This window comes from Myotis lucifugus, unplaced genomic scaffold (assembly GCF_000147115.1).
Source record: "Myotis lucifugus unplaced genomic scaffold, Myoluc2.0 scaffold_255, whole genome shotgun sequence".
NCBI lineage: Eukaryota > Metazoa > Chordata > Mammalia > Chiroptera > Vespertilionidae > Myotis > Myotis lucifugus.
The window spans coordinates 1,368,667-1,386,851 of NW_005871303.1; the positions used below are offsets into that span (position 1 = coordinate 1,368,667).

An 18,185-nucleotide genomic window follows, 5' to 3' on the forward strand; every position below is an offset into this window, starting at 1 on the left:
CACTCCCCATGGGATGCGCCCATCATTCATATGCCCCCCACGCCCCCCAGCAGCCTCCACAAGCCGGGCTGCCAGCAGGGCCACCCGCACCTCTTGTGCTCCGAGGACTCCAGCGTCCGCCGCATGCTCTCGTAGGACCGGCTCAGGTCCAGCAGGACCATCAGCCGGCAGTCTGCAGGACAAAGGCGGGGGGAGGGGGGTGCAGGCTGGCGTCTCCGGTGCAGTGACCACAGAAACAGCCCCAGCTGCCCGAGGCCTGGGTGTGAACTGCAGGCCCTTTTCTGGGTCACGGGCCACACGGGCGCTCAGGACATTATCTGCTTCAGGAGCCCACACCCGTCTCAGCCTCCTTGTGCCCCGGGGCCCCCAGCAGGCCCCCCCCTGCGAGGGGGTCTCGGCTCCCAGCACGCCACCCCGACCAGGCATCTGGCTTGGACCGGGCACAGGGCGAGGAGTTGGTCGCCCTGGCCCCCATGCCCTCTGAGACAGGGGCCAGTGTCCGAGATGCACCAGGGCGGGCGTGCAGCGGCCCCACAGATGCAGAGGCCCACCCGCTCCCAGGGCGGCCTGGCTGGGCCGGGCTTCAGGCGGCCCCACAGATGCAGAAGACCACCCCGCTCCCAGGGCGGCCTGGCTGGGCCGGGCTTCAGGCGGCCCCACAGATGCAGAGGCCCACCCCGCTCCCAGGGCGGCCTGGCTGGGCTGGGCCTCGGGCGGCCCCGGGGGCAGGCAGACCCTCCGGCTTTTACACACAGGCCTGTGGGGAGCAGTGGGCCTGGCGGTGCCGTGGCCCACGAGGCCTGTGACCTTCACATTTCTGGGCTCCCTGGCCATCCCGTCTGGGAAGGCTCGGGTCAGTTTCAAAGAGGCCCTGTTTCTACCTCCCAGGTGACATGCTCACGGGGTGGAGTGGGGTCCTGTCCTGCGTGGCCCCGCGGCGTGAGTGGGGGACGGGAAAGGAGACCGGGACAAGCGTCCCCAGGCTGCCATCCATGGGGACACGCACCCGGAGGGGAGGGGCCTCCGTGAGGGGTCCCTGAAAATGCCGCCAGCCCCTGTGCAGTGTCCTGGGGTGGGGCCGGAAGGTCAGACAGAGGGGCTGGTGGGCAGGGCGGGTGACCGCGTGTGGCAGACACGCCCCAGCCTCCCCGTCCCCCGCAGGCCCGAACGGGGAGGGTGACCCCCACCTGCCCTGTGGGCTGCCAGGCCTGGAAGCTAAATGGGGGCCCTGAGAGGCGACATCCCTGCCGAGGCGGCTCTGTCCTGCGCCTAGTCCTCTGGCGCCCGCGGTCCCGGAGGAGAGGACCCGCTCACCTTCCAAGTTCATGGCAGCCAACCTTTCCACCGACAAGTGCGACAGGAAGTTCTCCATCCCGTAGAAGAAGAAGCCCTCGCAGCGGCCCAGCAGCTGCTCCCACTCGGCCTGGCTGCAGGGGAGGGGCTCGGTGGGCGGGCTGCCGGCCAGGGACAGGCACGTGCGGAAGCCCCAGGGGACACCCTCCGGGGATGAGATTTTAAAGCAAAGACATCCCGCCCCATCTTCCCTCCACCCCACTCGGCGGCTGAGACGCACAGAGCCTCCTGCACTCGCCCTCCCGCGGGGCCTCTCCTGGCTCTGACTCCAGGGTCCCCGGGAGCTGGTGCCAGCGAATCTCGGGGAGAAGGGTGGGCCCTGGGTCCCTGGAGGGGACCCCATCTCCCTGGGCATGGCTCTGGGAAGTGCTAGAGGGACACTTCCCTGACCCCAAGCACGCCCAGTCCCCGAGGGCACCCACAGGACATGCCCCGCTGGACTGGCTGTAGGACCCTGTACGGGGCAGCCCTGGGGGCCAGGTCCTCAGCTGTGAAACGGGGTAAGGACAACCACGCCCTGATCCAGGCACCACGAAGGCCAAGGAGCCCAGAGTGAGATGAAGGAAAGTCGGGGGGGTCACAGGACAGAATGGGGGCTCAGGCAGGAGGGGCCTGAGGGAGAGACAGGGGAGACGGGGAGGGAAGGGGCCCAGGTGGAGACTGAGGACAGCGGCCCCACGGGAAGAGCACCCCCTGGCGCAGGGAGCCCCGCAGGACAACGTCCCGGGAACCTAGACCGAACCTCGGAAAGAGCTTTTTTCCCAGATGTCCCACCCATCGCGCGGTGAACGACTCTTTGTATTTATCCAAAATTTCCCGGGTTACGGAGACAGGCAGCCACGTTCCTGCAATGAGAATGGAATGGAGGCAAAACACAGAAGCGTCGTCACCGGCGTGGAGCGTGCGGGGCTGCGGGGCGGGGCCTGGGCTCGGCCTCACGGGGCACCGGCCGTGGCGGTGCCACACTCACTGCTAGTGGAGACGCTGGTCTCCTTCCCTCCCTCGAGGAGAGATTTGCAAAACCAGTTTCACCCCAAAAAATCCTATATAATAAAAGCGTAGTACGCAAATTGTCCCCTCGACCCGGAGTTCGACCAGGGGGTGGGGCCGGCCAGGGGAAGGAGGGAGGACCGGGCCGGCAGCCAGCAGCCGCTAGGGACCCCTATTGGTGGACAAATTTTGTGCACTGGCCTCTAGTAAAAATTTTTTTAAATCTCAGAATTAAATACCGAGAGCCTGGGGGCAGGAGGCCTGGGAGGAAGGAAAGGCCCAAGCGCCCGGAGCTGCCCCGTGGGGGCCCAGGCCACGCCTGATGCCGAGGGCGGGGTGTGGCGTGTGCGTGTGCGTGTGCGTGTGCGTGTGCGTGTGCATGCAGAGAGGGGAGGGGCCGTGCAAGTGCTCACCTGGGCCCTGGGCCTCCTCGAAGGGGTCCACGACATCTGGGCTTCGGTTAAGGAGAACCGGGACCGCAGGCTGGTGTTGGGCGGTGGGCCCGGCAAAGGATACACTTGAAGTTGTCCGCGTCGACCAAGATGGCGTCGGGAGGGATGACTCGGGGCGCGCTGCCCTGTGACGACAGGCGGGGTCGTGGGGCCTGGCTCCAGCGGCACCCAGGCCCTCAGCCCGCGGCCAGCGGGCCTCGCCCACCTACCTTCCGGCTCTTCTTCCCTGGGCCTCTCCTCTTCAACTCTTTGCCTTTGCTGCCCTTTTTCGTGGTCCGTTCTGTTGGAGACACGGAAGGAAGTGGTGGTGCCGGGGGACGGGCCGGAGGCGGGTGCAGGACACCGCGACCCGCCGGACGCCACTCTGCTCGCTTTGAAATGGCCGGTTGGATGTGGCGTGAGCTTCACCTCAACACCAAAGCCAGGTGCAGGGAGAACTGCTCCTCTTACGTTTTCTAAATGTGAAATGGCAGCGGCACCTCAAATGTAAAGACTCAGGGGGCGGGGAAAGGCCTGGGCCAGGCCCGCCCACTGACCATGCACACACCCCACTGGGCACCCCCCAGGGTGCCGGCCCCCCTGGCGCCTCCCTCCGCACAGCCGTCCCCTGGCGGCTGCTCACTGTGCAGAGGCTGTGGGTTCGGGAACAGGGACAGTCCCCGCCTGTGTGGGAAGCGTGGATGTGGGGTTCTCCGCCTTGTCCTTTTTTTTTTTTTTTTCCAAACAACCAATCTGTGGCTCCATTTTCTCTTCTGTTGATGGCTCACGTGCTTGCTGTCGCCCGTCCTCTGCTTCCTTTGGATTTCCTGCGTTCTCGCTCTCGCTTCCTAACTTAGCTACTTACTCATGCGCGTCACACCGTGTCATTTTCTAATATAAACGTTCAAAGCCGAGAGGCCCTTCCGGGGGGACGGGGGCCCCTTCCCTGGGAACTTGCACGCGGAGGCAGCACCGAGGGTCCCCTGTGGCTTTTGTATGTTTTCTATCATTGATTTTCCCCCCCATTTCTCCCCTTTGGTTTAAACAGTTTTCTTTAAGGCACCCTACTGGGGACTGGCACGTCACCCCCACAGCGGCCTCGCCTGCACAGGTGGTCACAGGGGCTCCCTCTGTCCTGCTCCTCTGGGCTCCACTCCCCTCTTTCCTGCCTTTGTTGGACTGAGCGCTGTTTGCAGCTCTCCTCCCTTCCCCGCGTATTCGCGGTGACTGCTCAGTGGTGGCCTAGCCCCCCTCAGGTCTCCAATGTCTGAAAATTATTGCTTCGTGCCTCTCGTCGGGGGTTTTCCTTGTTTCAGGTCGAAGGGCAAATTTGGTCCTTGGGATTTCATCTTGGACGGCGGCAAAAATCCAATCTACTTATTTTCCATCAGATTTCACGTTGATTGACGGGCTTGTTCCTGCGGAAATCTGCAGCGTGCCCAGCGAGGAGGATTCCCACGCACCACCCGTCTGCGCACCCGGCACCGCAGCGGAGCCTCTTCCCCCCACCCCACCCCCCACAGGAGACAAGTTTGTGCGGCCAAGAGCAATCTTGACAGTCACTGGCACACAGCAGGTGCGCTATAAAGATCTTTCTGGTGACTATGACAGGAGTTAGCGACCTCGCATGATAAAGGCAAGCAGCTCCATTCAAAACGAACCCCGGCCGGCCCGGGCCGCACTCACCTGCCTCCTCCTGGTGGAGGTGGTTGTAGAACATCTGCAGGGAGAACTCCCGGGACACGGAGGAGATGGCCCCCTCGCGGAGCACCAGCAGGCCTTCCAGTGGCAGCTCCAGGAGCGGCCTGTCCACAATGAGGACCACGGTGTCCACGGTCTCGGGCTCCACTGGAGGTGGGAGGAAGCTGGCTGCCGGCGTGGCCAACCCTGTGGCAAAAGTCACTGCTGAAGCCACTGCCTGGCCGCGGTGGCCCCCCTGGCAGGGAGCAGGGCCCCAGGCATGTGGCCCCTCTGGGGGAGACACACTGGTCTGATGGTGCAGCCGGGCGGGTCACAGGAGTGTTGGGTCTCCCGTGGCTCTGAGGACCGGACCGGCGTGGGCGGCCACTCCCTGAGGCAGGTCCTGGGATGACGTGGCTCCTCCCAACCAGGGAGCCCCCTTCCAAAGGACCGACATTTGAACAGCCCCCTCCTCCCTCAGGAGGCCAGAGAGGGGTCGTGACCTCCGGGGCAGCCGCGTAGAGGGCCCTTCGGAGAAAGGCTTGTCCAGGGGCCCACGGAGCCCACGGAGGAGCCACGGTCCTGTCTCCTGGTAGAGAAAGCCCGCCCTCTCCGACACGCGTGGCGGCGTGCGGCAAGGCCCATGACCCTCCGCCTTACAGAGTGAAGACAGTGCCCTGGCCCCGAGCGCGGCTGGGCTCCTCGGATGCAGGGACTTGAGGGCAGAATCTCAGCCACAAAAGTGGCCTCGGGAGGTCAAGCCCTGGCCTCAGCGCTGGCGCATGGACGGGACTTGTCTTCGGACCCTCCATCCTCAGTCGGGTGGACGGACCCCTGGTGGCGCTCGGGGCCTCATCTCTGAGGGTCTGCACCTCGTGCTGTGGGCATCAGCACCCCGAGGAGGTCAAAGCACTTTTGACAAAGTAACTGCCCATTTCCCTCTGCTCAGCAAGTCTTTGTGGGGAAGAAAAGTAGATGAATGAAGTGCCTTTTTAAAAGAGCAATTTACGGCCCCGGCCAGTTTGGCTCAGTGGTCAGAGTGTCGGCCTGTGGACCAACGGTCTCGGGTTTGATGCCCCGTCAAGAGCACGTGCAGGACCGATTCCTAGCCCAGGTCGGGGCATGTGCAGGCGGCAACCAATCGATGTCTCTCTCACATCAATGTTTCTCTCTCACTCTCCCCTTCCTCCCCACCCCCTTGCACTCTCTCTAAAAATCAATGGAAAAATATTCCCAGGCATAGATTAAACAATAAAAATTAAAAAGAGCGACTTGTGAAATTAGGCACCAGGTGAGAGATGAGGCCCTGGCGCACCCCTAGCGGGCCTCCCCAGCTGTGAGGGCAAGGGCTCTGCCTGCAAAGTGCCCAGGGCCATGAGCCACGGGCACAGGCTGCCCTGGAGCTGACCCCGCGGCCAAGTTGTGACAGAGGTGGCGGGGCACACAGCCTCTGAGACCGTCCCAGCCACCAGTGGTGGCCAGCACCCGGGGAGACGCTCAGAGGGAGGCCCGCGGGCCCGCCCGGCAGCTGCCCGCCCCCTCGGCTCTCACGGCGGGGGGCGAGTCCCAACCCGGCTTCTTCTTCACCAACAGCCACGGAGGCTCCTGAGGTCCCACGACTCACGGCCCTGGCGCCTCCCTGCCGCTGCCGCTCACCTGGGACGACGGACTGCTTCCGATCCTTGTCTTTGGGCTTTGCTTTCCCCAAATCCCCAATGGTCGACGAGATGTGGATTCTGAAAGTCAAAGGTACACGTTCAGGTGTGAAAAATACTCGAAAACCACACGCAGCAGGAACGTCAAGCGCATCGCTTTGGACCATTTCTCGTTAACGCAGCAAGTGCCCCACAAATGGGGGCCGGGGAGCTGCGCGCAGGCACCAGCGAACAGGCTGAGGGCCCTCGCTGACTGCTGCCCAGCCCCGGGGGTCCCAGGCCCAACCCCGCTACCTGCTTTCCTGCCAGAAATACATCCACGGCCAGCCCCTCACCCTGCTGTCCCGCCCACACCCCAGCAGACGGTGTGAGAGGAGCGGGACTTCTTCCCAATGGAAGACGGCAGGTGGGACAGAGCCGGGCATTCTGGGGGTGCGGGCATTCTGGGGGTGCGGTGTCCCGTGGAGCGGGAGCAGAGGAAGAGGGGTGTGGCTCAGCCCCACTGGGTGTGCAGAGCTCAGGCCCTGACGCCCAGAGAGCACCCGGCGCGGGACCTGGGCTCGGGGCTGCGGAGCAGCGAGAGCAGCGGGCGCAGGTAGTCCTCCGTGGCCTTCAGGATGTCGCTGAGTCTCAGGAGAGGGTACCTCTGCCTTTCAGGGTTCGCGCCTTCTGATTTCTGTCCAAAGCCAGACAGCCCATGATCAGAAGGTGCCAGGGGACCACATGGGATGCATCTGGTTAGAGCAGAGGGGCGCAACCCCGCTGTGTGGGGACCCGCAGGGACAGGCCACTCCGGAGGCAGCCTGGTGGCCAGGGCCCAGCTCAGCAGCACATGAAGCGCCTTGGAACCACCACCTGCCTCAGCACCAGTCCTTGGGCCCCACAGACCACGCTCAGTGATGGTCCGTTTCTCCCGCCACCCCTCTGAGAGCACCCCTCTTGGGCACCCCCAGCCCCACGGGGATCCTCTGCTCACAGCACGGAGGGGTCTGCACCAGACTGGGCTCAGGAATTCAAAGAAAAGTTGGCCCCTGCCCAGCAGGGAGGCCGGCCTGGGTATCCCGCAGTGCCTGGTCGGTGCCCCATACCCGCTGAGGGGGTCCCTGCCCAGCTCCCCCCCCTTACTGCGGCCAGGCGGGGGTCCCGGTCCCCTGACAGTGTGGCAGCCCTGACAGCTGGGCTTGGGCTGGGGCCTCACCAGGCCGAAGATCAGGGCTCTGTCCCTGCTGCACACCTCAGCCTGGCTCTGCTCCCGGAACTGCTGGGCGCTGGCCACCAGGCCAGACAAGGCGGCCGGGCTCACAGCCACCCGCGCCACCTTGCAGGCGTCTGTGGAGACAGACACTGCGGCTGCCCCTCACCCGGCCTCGCAGACCAGCCCTTGGTCCTGAGCAAGCTGTGGGCACAGGGCTTCTCCACAAGGCTCGCCCGCCTGGGGGCGGACCCTCGCGCCCGCCCGGCCAGCACTGGGGTGAGGGACTGACCCCCTCAGGCAGGAGGATGGGCTGGGAGGGCAGGGGCCCGAAAGGTTGAGGGAAGAAGGGAAAACAGAAACGAGGCATTTGACATGGGCTGAGGCGGCAGACCCCCCACGGGGTTAGCTCGGGCAGCTGGGCTAGTGCTCTGGCCCCAGGGGTTTCCCCAAGGGCCTGGTCCTGGCTGTGGACAGAGTCCTGGTCACTCAGGATGAGCTTCAGAGACGGTGCGGGTGTCACCCCGCTGGTGGCTGGGGCTCTCCACTCTGAGATGCCTCCCACCAGACTGTGCTGAACCTGCCCAACCCCCGGGGGGTGAGAGGAATGGAGTGTGGGGGTCACCACGCCCACAGGAGGGACATGTGTCTGGAGGTCGCAGGTGTGGCCAGCGCTGGGTCAATACCTGCTCCAGGAACTCACCCCCGACTTGGACCAACTTCCCTTTGGCTGTGGGGATGAACTTGGGTTTCTCATAGACAGCACCATACAGATGGGTCCTGTGAGCAGGAGGGATGGTGCAGGGTAGGGTCAAAGTCCAGCTCGTAGGGTCCCAGAGCAGCCCCCCAAGACGCAGCTTCTGTGAGCCACGTGCACCCCCAACAGGAGCACCCTCCCACCAGTGCCTGGCGAAGTCAAGATGCAGAACTAAAACAGGCCCATGTGGACACAGCTGTGAGCCATCGGTGGCCTCAGCCGGGGGCTGGGCCAGCCACCTTCTCTCCAGACAAGCGAACTGGTTCTGCCCCACCCGAGTGGTGACCCTCGACACACAGGGCCCCACTACGGTCAGGAGGTGGCACCGTGGCCTCCAGGACCCTGCTGTGGGTGGGGGGGCAGGCATAAGAATAGGAATCGGCCTACCTGTCAGGGGAGTGGTGCAGAGAGAGGATCCGAAAAGTGGGAGGAATCTCATTTAAGTGGTTAAAATGTTGTTCAGTGACCGAGAGGTTCTGCCACGCCTGTATGACAAACAGAGATCAGCGAACCCCTGTGCAGTGTGGGGTGGGTTGCTGGATTCATCATCATCTCTGTTGAGGTTACAGACCAGCAGGGAATGGGGTGCAGGGGGGTGAGCAGGGTGGCAGCCGGGGTTCTGCCTGGGCTGGGGCTGAGGCAGGAGCTCTGCATAGCTCATGGCCACCACAAGGGGGCAGCAGATGCACACAGAATTACCTGGCTCTTCACTAATGTCAGAAACCTGATCTGCATGACCCAAAGCACACGTGCACGCAGACCAAAATAGTGCAGTCTCTTCCCTGAGCCTCCTCCCGCCAGCACACCACACACGCAGCCATGCACGCGCATGTGCACAGTCAAGGGCACAGATGCACACGGTTTCGTGTGCACAGGCCACCCCGTCCCCTCTCCCTGCCTGTCAGCCCTGTGTCCCTCCTTCCCCTGGGGCCCATGCACTGACAGGTCTGACAAAGGCCAGAAGGCTCCAGCTGCCTGCTCTCCTGCACGCCACCCCCTCCCCGCTGAGCTGACCACTCACTTCTGCTTTCTGATGAAATGAGCTTCAAGTGTGCAAAAGCTGACCAGGGTTCGAGGGCGTCCCCAGCTCAGTCACCTTGGAAATGGCAGCCAGCCTCTGCTCCACACTGGCAAACTGGCTGGTGGAGGTCCGCTCCTGGCGCTTCAGCCTGTCCTCGAGGTGCAGCAGGGCCGCCAGCTGCGAGCTGCTGGTGTTGGCCGTGGCTGAGAGCAGGACGCCCCGCATCATCTCTGACACTGAGCAGCTCTGGAACAGACCGAGGGAGTGCGAGGGCCAGGCCCGGCCAGGCTCGTGGGCCCACAGGACATGGGGAGGAGGGGCCTGGGCTCAGGGGAACCTCAGGAGGACGGCCTCTCCTCTAAGTGAGCACCGTCCTTCACACAGGCCCCAGCCACAGCCCAGCTGGTGCTGGCGGAGCCACCAGCAGGAGAGGCACAGGGTGCTGGGGCCTCCCTCCCTTCCCAAGGTGGCCCGGAGGGTGCCCAGAGCAGAGCCACACCTGAGACAGCATCAGGAACTGGCAGGTGGCCGTGGGGTCCAGGGTGCCAATGCACTCCACCATCTCCAGGCTGGCGGCCCTTGCAACCTCCAGGAGGCTGTTTCCCAGGGCCACCTGCAGGCACTGCAGCAACACCTCAGTCGCCTGGGCCAGGTACTGCTGGGCCAGCACCTTCCTCCTCTGCGGGTGCAGGCACAGGCTCAGGCCCAGGCAGGCTCTTCGGGTGGGGCAGGCGTGGCGGGCGGGCGGGCGGGCGGGCAGGAGCAGCTGTACCTTCAGCTCTGAGCTTTTCCTGCTCCGCTCCTCAGGGACCGTCCTGGAGGCTGGCTGGCTGCTGCCATGCTCGTCGCTGTCCCCCTCGTCCGGGGTTATCACCAGATACTTGAGGCTGCTGTGCTCTGTTCCCATCTAGGGGACATGCCTCCAGTCAGCTGGCATTTGTCGAGACACCGCCCAGCCCCAGAAGTGCCTGTGGGTCAGGCGACTCTGCAGGATCCCCCGAGAGGGCCCAGCTGGCAGGTGCAGCCGACGGGGAGCAGCTCTGGAGAAGCAAGCCCGGGCGGCAGAGGCCTCGATCGGTCGCATGCCATACCCACTTCCCTTCAGTCCTGGAAACCCAGGCTCCCTGGGCCGCAGTGCCCAGCAGCCCTGTGCAGCTGTGACCCGCCTGCCCCAGGGAGCAGGGGACCATGAGACTTGTGCCAGCCTGTCTGTAGAACAAGCCACCTGATGGGGTTCTTTGGGATGCAGTGGGCCCAAGAGGACTTGGGTTGAGGGGAGCCCTGAGTTTGTGGGGTCATGGCAGGCAGGGCCAGAGGAACCTGGGCTGGGAAGGAGCTGGATCGGGGTGGGTGGGTTTCTTGAAAGCCCTGCCTGGCCATCTGGGAGTGAGTGCACGTTTCCCTGACAGCCCTCCCAGGGGGCTGTGAGCGCCATTTCATGGCCAAGGCCCCAGTGTGGACAAGGGGCGTTGGTCTACCTCCACCTGACTTAGGCCACCTGTGCAGGTGCTCAACAAATGCCTGTTGAACAAGGGGCCAGACCCCTCAGTTCACCCAAATGTGAGTCCTATCCTAGGTCCTAGGGACAGAGAGCCCACAGGGGCTGACGGGGCCCGTGGACCAGGCTGAACGGGGAGGCAGGGGCACCAGGTCCAAATCACACAGGGTGCGGAGCCATCTGCCTGGGGCCAGAGGGCTCCTCCTAAGGGACCGGGTGTGGGGCCCAGCCTGGTTGCCCCAGGGGTGGAGGAAGGGCGTCTGCAGAGGCATTTAGGACAGTGACCCGCGTGGCAGCGCTGTCCCCAGTTCCTACTAAGGGGTCGTGTGCACCCATGGGCGCTGAGCTGCTGGGCAGCCTCGCCAGGGGGTAGAGAAGGGGGGCCTGCATGACCACGTGGCCGGCGGGCGGGGCTCAGAGCTCGCTTGGGCTTCCCTGGACCGTGTGCCTAGCACCTGCACCCAGGCAACTCCAGACTGCGGGGCGGAGAGCTGCTGAGGTCGGGGAGGTACCATGAGCCGAGATCATGTTTGGGGCGGGGACCCCCCACGTGCACCCCTCTCTACCACCTCCACTTTATAAAGGGACAGGCGGCTCTCGTCCATTGTCTGCTCTCAGAGGTCCGCTTTTCTCTCCTGCCCCAGGGGTCCCACTGGCGAGACTGCTTCTCCCCGCCTCCGGCCACACCACCCTTCCTACCTGAGGACAATCTGAGGCCTATTTCACATCCTGGTGCTGCGAGCAGGGGAGTTTGAAATGCTTAGTTTGTGTTGTTGGAGCACAGACAGTGGGTTGGCGCCAAGCTAGAAGCGGGAGCACGTACCAGGAGGCTCTCCTCCCAGTAGAATGTGGGGCGCACGGGGTCCGCCTGCATGGCCAGCAGGCGCAAGGCCCGGCCCACCAGGCCCAGGAGCCGTGCGCGGATCTCCACACAGCTGACGCTCAGCAGCTGCAGGCTCCCCAGCTGCGCCAGGGCGACGTGGGCCAGAATCCGCTTCAGCGTGAACCATCCCTTCAACACAAACCACGTTAGTGACCCCACACACACACCCCAGAAAATGCAATAGGCCCCCCTCCAACGCCCCCGGGGCCACCCTGAACGCCCCGGGAGTGGGGACACAGGAGCCGTCTGAGAAACACCCCTCCTGCCGGTGGGGAGGGTCCCCAGGGCTTAGGTAATGGGAGGGTCGCTAAGGTTTGCATATCGAACCTCAATTTAGGGCTCAGTGACAAGCACGAGTTTGTATCCAGTTCAATTGTAGGACTATCTTTCATCCATCTATAGTTATATCAAATTTATTCGATTCGGAATGCATGAAATCTAAGAAAATGTCTAAAATGGCAGAACGATTCCTTTGAAACAAATAATTTGCCAATTAAACTTTTTTTTTTTTTTTTTAACAAAATGTGATTCATCTTATGGACTTTTTCATGCGCCGGCAGAATTGTCAGAGCAAACTCAGAACTCGGGAGGAAGCTCGTGCGCTCGGGAAACATCCCCCACGTGACCCGGTTTCATTAGCCAATGAGGTTCCCTCCGATGACCAGATGAGGCCCTTCCCCAAGCTGTGGGGGCAGCTGGGGGCCACGGGGGGCTGCAGGGCAGAGATCTGAGGGGTGTGCATTGTGAGCTCCGGGCCTGATTCCCGCTGGTTAGTCCTCTGCTCAGAGTGGCAGAGCCCCCATCACAGCACGACGGCCCACGCGGACGGGCCCAGGCGGCCGCGGGTCATTACCAGGCCGCTGGTGGTCAAGTCGCTCACGCTCTGCAGGTAGTCGGCCAGCAGCTTCTCCATGGAGTCCTGCCGCAGCTCGCGCTCCAGGGGCTCCTCCCAGACCAGCTGAAACATGTCCAGGTACACGTCCACCAGGTTCAGCTTGAGGTGCGCCAGCTTCCTCGCCAGGGGCGTGTTGACGTTCTGTAACTGACGCGTTTGGGGACAGGTCAGACCCCGGAGCCTCTGGCGAGGCTCAGCGTCCGTTTGCTGCTTTGATGAGGCATCACTGACGTGTTGCTATGTTTTCACGGACGAAGACACCCAAAGAGCCATCACCACAATGAAGAAAGGGGACGTCCCCCTCACACCCCACATTCCCTCCCTCCCGCCACCCCACTCTCCCTGAACCCCAGCTGCATCCCCGGGGCCCCAGGCAGCCTCCCCTGGGTCAGCTCCCCCCGGTGGCCACAGGGAGCGTGGGCAGTGCAGGCCGCCTCTTCTCCGGGTGACCACAGGGGAAGACCAGTTGCGGCCCCGGGTCCAGGACACACACTTACGTCTTGAAGGGCCAGGAGGCTCTGGACACTGTGCACCAGCTCCTCCTCCTCGGCCACGGCGCTCTGCGCCACGTCGTAGGCCTCCAGGTAGTACGCGGCCCTCCGGTCCTCGTCCGGCTCCATTTGGGCGCACAGCCTTCCCAGGACAAAGGGCAGGCGGCAGAGACCCAATGTGCAGTGTGACTGTACTCTGCGTGTATTAGTGCTTCACATGCAATGAGGCGACGTTATACATGCACAGATATTATCAACATATCTGAGCACGACAGTGCAATCACCTTCCTAGAGGGGCACGGGCACCGGCGCCTCCCACCAGGCCCAGGGGGCCCCGCAGCGTCGGCTGCCTGTCCCCTGCTGTCCCCAGGCTGCGTCTGCATGTCTGAATTCCCACGACGACCATCTACATCTGTCCCCGTGAGGTGACTGACATTCCGTACACGTCCAGGTCCTTTCCCTCCTCAAAGCTGTTTGAACACCTGACATGCGTGTGGTGTGGGTGGTGGGAAGGGCTGTGTCTGGGGTCGGGGTGATGGGCCGTGAGGCGTGTCTGTGTGTTTGCAGAGACTGAGCAGGTGGGACACCCGGGGGCAGGACAGGAGCGAGGACACCCGTGACGAGCTTTCCTTGAGGGGCACCCCAAGTGGCTGCACACCCCCAATGAGGGCGTCCCCACGGGCGATGCAGGGGGCCACAGGGCAGGGCCAGGAGGAAGCCCTATGGGGCCAACGGGGGCTGGTGACAGGGAGGAAAGCTTGTGGGGTGCGGGGGGGAGAGGGGGATGAGCGGCAGCGCGAGGACCCGAGGACGGAGAAGGGCCTGTGCAGGGACTCAGCCGGGCCGGCGGCCGGCACGGGGCACCTGGCACCAGCGCCCGGCACGGGCCTGCAGGAGCCTCCAGGGACAGCTCCCCCCACCGGTGGGACCGGCGGCCAGCGCTCACCTCTTTATCTTCCCCCGCTCCAGCTTTATGTCCACACAGTTCTCTTTGTAGCCACAGTTGACAAACTTTTCCTCAATTTCCAACAATTGATCATACAGCTCGCTCAGCAAAAACGGGAATTCAGACGATTCGCTGCCCAGCGACTCCTGGGCGACTCGGATCCGGAGGTTCAAGCTCCTGTGGGGGCGGGACGGACACTCCACTTTCGGTTCCGCTAACATGTGGCGACGTGACACCGGCCGAGGGGACACGGCCAACGGGTCTGGGACGCAGCGGCCGTCCCCGTGGAGCCACCAGGGCCTCCACCTTTCACCCCCAATGCCGGAAGGAGCAGAAGTCGCATCAGCCGCATTCTTCAGTCACAAGACAGTGCAGCTAGAGAGCCCCCGCCCCCAGGTGTCCGTCGGGAAAATCAGAGCCACGCTGGCGTGCGGGGCGTGTGCCCAGACAGGAGGCAGGAGGCGTGTGGACTAAGTGGTGGACTCGGGGTGGGAACGAGGGGCGCCCCAGCAGCCTCTCGCCAACACAGAACGAGAACTGGACAAAGAAGAGGCAGAAAATAGAGGAATCCAACATGAGACAAAATCCCTGTTGCTTTGGCCAGTGGCGCAAAAGCGCCTTCTTTGAAACAGTCAGATGCACGGGATTCTGCGATTCTGAGGTCGAGGAGGAGACGGACAGACCCCAGGGGCGGCCTGGGTAGAAGCTATAAGAGAGGCTGTGAGCATCTCTGCCACCAGACCACCAGGATAAGGGCTCAAACACCAGCCGAGAGTCTGAGAGACGAACAGTGAGGGGGGAAAGAGCGCTGCTGTTCAAAGTTCTGTCCCCAAAGCAAAGCCCAGGCGGGTGGAGAAAGCCTGGTGTGTCTCCGGGGACGGACAGGGGGCTCTGAACACCAGCCAGAGCAGAGGAGGGGAGGCGGCTGCGCCCCAACCCAGCACAGCCCTGCCATGGATGGAGGAGCACCCCCACCTCCACCCCCAGCGCCCAGCTGGTGGTGCCCGTCCCTCCACCCATGAGAGGCCCCAGGAAGCCCACGCGTGCTCGGGGGCAAGGAGGGCCGTTCCCCGAGAAGTCAGGAACCTGACGAGGCCACCTGCGTCTTTGGAAGGAAGTACACGCTGCTCCGAGGGGCCCACAGCCCGAGTGGCCGTGAAGGAAGACGCATGGTTCCTCGGAGGTGTGAGGGGTGCATAGCTGCTGGGGGGGCGGGGTGACCGCGTGGCCCCCGGTGCGAGTCCCTGACCTCCGCCTGGCCGTGAGCACGCTTCCCACAGGAGCTACCTGGCCTCCAGGTCTGTGGTCATGAATTCCAGGACGGGCGTGCGGTTGGGTCGTTGTTTCTTGAGCACCCCGAAGACCTCGATGAGCCTCTGGAACAGCTGGCAGGCCTGGGGGGGCGGGGCGGGGGGAGGCGGGGCGCACACGGGCGTCAGCAGGGCTCCAGCCCATGGCCCTCCCTGCTGAGCACAGGCGCTGGCCTCTCCTCACCATCACTTCTTTTCCTTCCTTCCCCATGGACAAGAGCGTGTCTGCCAGAGTCAGCGTGGACCGGTACCAGAACTCCTCGCCGCCGCCCAGGCGCTGCGCAAGCTCAATCATCTTCCTGGCTTGGCCGTAGTTTTTCTCCTTGTTGGCCAACTGGGCCAGCAGCTGCAGGCATCTGGCTTCTGCACAAGGATCCTTAAGCTCCTAACACAAGACAAACATATATGGAGACAGGATGGGGAGTGAGCAAGAGAGAGACTGAGATAGAGACAGAGATAGAGAGCCAGAGAAAAGAGATGAAGAGACAGAGACAGACAGAGAGACAGAGGTGGAGCGACAGAAAGGGGGACAGACAGGAGGGCAGCGGCTCCGGGCAGCAGGCCTTGCCACACCTGCGTCCCGCACTGGGCGCCGCTCCAGCCCTAAGGCACCTGTACACTTGCCCCGGCACCGGGTGGGCCTGAGCCTGTTGTGCTAAAACCCACCTGCAGGCCTCTGGACCATGGTCAGAGCCCTGGGAAGCCCCCTTCGGCAGCGGCTCCAGCACCCTCCAGCCATCCTGGGGCGCAGCTGAAGGGCTCCCCTGAGGCCTGGCCCCCAGGCTGGAGTCTCTATCCTGATGCTGGCCCAGGGCTGCCTCTGTCTTCCGTGCACCACGCATGTCAGGGGGTGTGGGGCGGGAGGGTGGGACGGGGCCTCGCTGGCCTCTGGACTGAGCCCAGGCTTTGAGGCAGGGAGAAGCCCGGGAGGCTGGGCCTGGAGAGAGCCGCCAGCAGGCAGCTCAGCGGCTGACACAGGAGGCGTGATGGGCTCAAACCTCTCATCCCAAGAGCCACAGCCCCCGAGGGGCCAGCGCAGGCTCGGATGCAACTGTGGTGGGACAGGGGCTGGAGTGGGGAGAGCGGAGGTGGGCACAGAGAGGAGGTGGGTGTGGAGGCTGGGCACCTGCTCAGAAAGCAGGGACAGCGCCGGAAGCTGGTGGGTACAGCTGGAGGGACTGGTGACAGCTGGGCTGCTGTGAGGACACAGTGGGAGCAGGCGCAGCCTTCCCCAGGAGAGCATGGGGACAGGGCCCAGTCCCTGCAGACACCCAGGGAAGAGCCAGAGGAGGGCAGAGCCCCAGACTCTCAGAATGAGTGGCTGGTTGACAGGGTGCTGGGGAAGAGGCTGAGACAGAGCAGCCGAGAGATACCTGCCCACACCTGTCCCCATGCCTGAAGCCTGCACACACCTGTCCCCAATGCCTGAGACCTGCACACACCTGTCCCCAATGCCTGAGACCTGCACACACCTGTCCCCATGCCTGAGACCTGCACACACCTGTCCCCATGCCTGAGACCTGCACACACCTGTCCCCGTGCCTGAGGCCTGCACACACCTGTCCCCGTGCCTGAGGCCTGCACACACCTGTCCCAGTGCCTGAAACTGAGAATGGAATGTCCTGAGGCTTTGCTGGTGCCACGGAGCCTTTCCACGTTTATTAGGGACTCTCCTCTCTCTGGAGTTCTTCACAAGTGACCCTCCCAGGGAATACACTTCTGTCTGCAGCAGGGAGAGCACCTGACGCTGGCAGGAGGGACGCACACCTGGGCCTCCACTCCGTCCTGGGTTTCCCCCCAGGGCATCCCCTCGTGGGAGACACAGCCCAGGAGGAAAGCAAGGGCCCAGCTGGAGAACGAGACCCCAGAGAGGCCACAGACACCCCCATTGGGACAGGTGTGTGCAGGTCTCGGGCTGACCTCCAATGAGTGAGAACGAGTTCATGGCGGCGGTGGGGGGGGGGGGGTGGCTGGCCCATCTGCCCTGGAGGAAGGACAGAATGGGACCCTCCAGGTCCTCACCCTCACCCCACACGTACCACTGAGATGCCCAAAAGGACAGAACGGGACCCTGCAACGCAAGAAAGGACCCAGGGCAGCGTGGGAGCAGGCCCCGCAGGAAACTGGGCCATGGGTGCGGGGCGACCAGGAAAGTAGACAAGGGCATGAAAGGCACTTTCCACAGAGAACCACACGCGTGTTCTAGACCCAGAAGACACCAAACTCGCTCCGGACAGCCAAGGCGCTGCCCCAGCGGTGGGTGCGGGTGGCGCAAGTGCAGGCGGCCCTACCTGGAAGGCCTGCTGCGCCTCGGACAGGAGCAGCCGCGCGGGCTGGTACAAATCCATGTCAAGCAGAACTTCCGCTTTGAGGGTCCACAGGAGGGGAAAGGACGTGCCTTCCAGGCCTCGCCCCGTCTCTCCGTTCATCTTCAGAATCTGTAACACACCGAGGCCGGCTCTGCCTCTGATGTCCAGGTCTGTGCCCGACGCCCGAAGCCCAGCTTTCCTCCTGGGCACCTGTCTCTTCTCACCCAACCAAGCCACCCAGCTGCCTGAGCCGGGTCCTGGGCCGGCCCTCCTCCCTCCCGTGCTCCGCGCTCTGGGGCCCCTCTCCTGGCCCAGGCAGCACCCTGACCAGCGTGGGGCAGGTCGCTGAGCTCCAGCAATTCAGCACGACCACAGGGGCCCTCCGCCCCTGGTGCAGGTCCCACACAGCCCGCCCCCGGCAGGAGCCTGCACACCCCAGGTCCTGTCTGGCGTCTTCCCACCAAGTCTCCACTGTGGTGGCTGTGAGTGCTTTCCCTAATGGGCCAGCCCACGGGAGGGGAGCCCACGGAGTAGAGGGAGCATGGGAAGTGGTCAGACCCACAGACGCCCTCTGGCTGCGAGGGCCCTGCCCCTTCCCAGCCCCGTGCTCTGCACCCCTCAGGCTGCACTCCTCAGTGCCACCCAGGCTGTCTTCTCTGAATCGCTGCTCGGGCCCTAGTGGGCCCTTTCTAGGTTGGTCTGTAGCCTCGTCTTCCCCGGGGACCAGCAGGGCCACGGAGGGGACACACGCCATCCGTCCCGGGAGTTCCCAGG

General features: G+C 63.8%; 1 protein-coding gene across 1 annotated transcript in view; it reads right to left on the reverse strand.

Annotated features, from left to right (window-relative positions):
* Positions 1-26: 26 nt before the first annotated feature.
* The window catches only part of CFAP46 (cilia and flagella associated protein 46), a 51,907-nt gene continuing 33,748 nt past the window's right edge, over positions 27-18,185 (reverse strand). Inside the window, exons 35-56 of the mRNA XM_023762663.1 lie at positions 17,394-17,540; positions 15,287-15,487; positions 15,080-15,186; positions 13,793-13,969; positions 12,853-12,988; positions 12,314-12,562; positions 11,401-11,589; positions 9,852-9,986; positions 9,579-9,758; positions 9,155-9,325; positions 8,446-8,543; positions 8,005-8,081; positions 7,308-7,438; positions 6,664-6,785; positions 6,111-6,190; positions 4,461-4,661; positions 3,005-3,075; positions 2,860-2,920; positions 2,757-2,792; positions 2,096-2,198; positions 1,315-1,427; positions 27-172 (exon numbers count right to left, since the gene is read on the reverse strand). Coding sequence (XP_023618431.1) covers positions 27-172; positions 1,315-1,427; positions 2,096-2,198; positions 2,757-2,792; positions 2,860-2,920; positions 3,005-3,075; positions 4,461-4,661; positions 6,111-6,190; positions 6,664-6,785; positions 7,308-7,438; positions 8,005-8,081; positions 8,446-8,543; positions 9,155-9,325; positions 9,579-9,758; positions 9,852-9,986; positions 11,401-11,589; positions 12,314-12,562; positions 12,853-12,988; positions 13,793-13,969; positions 15,080-15,186; positions 15,287-15,487; positions 17,394-17,540 — 2,931 coding nt within the window. The remainder of the gene's footprint in view (positions 173-1,314; positions 1,428-2,095; positions 2,199-2,756; positions 2,793-2,859; positions 2,921-3,004; positions 3,076-4,460; positions 4,662-6,110; positions 6,191-6,663; positions 6,786-7,307; positions 7,439-8,004; positions 8,082-8,445; positions 8,544-9,154; positions 9,326-9,578; positions 9,759-9,851; positions 9,987-11,400; positions 11,590-12,313; positions 12,563-12,852; positions 12,989-13,792; positions 13,970-15,079; positions 15,187-15,286; positions 15,488-17,393; positions 17,541-18,185) is intronic.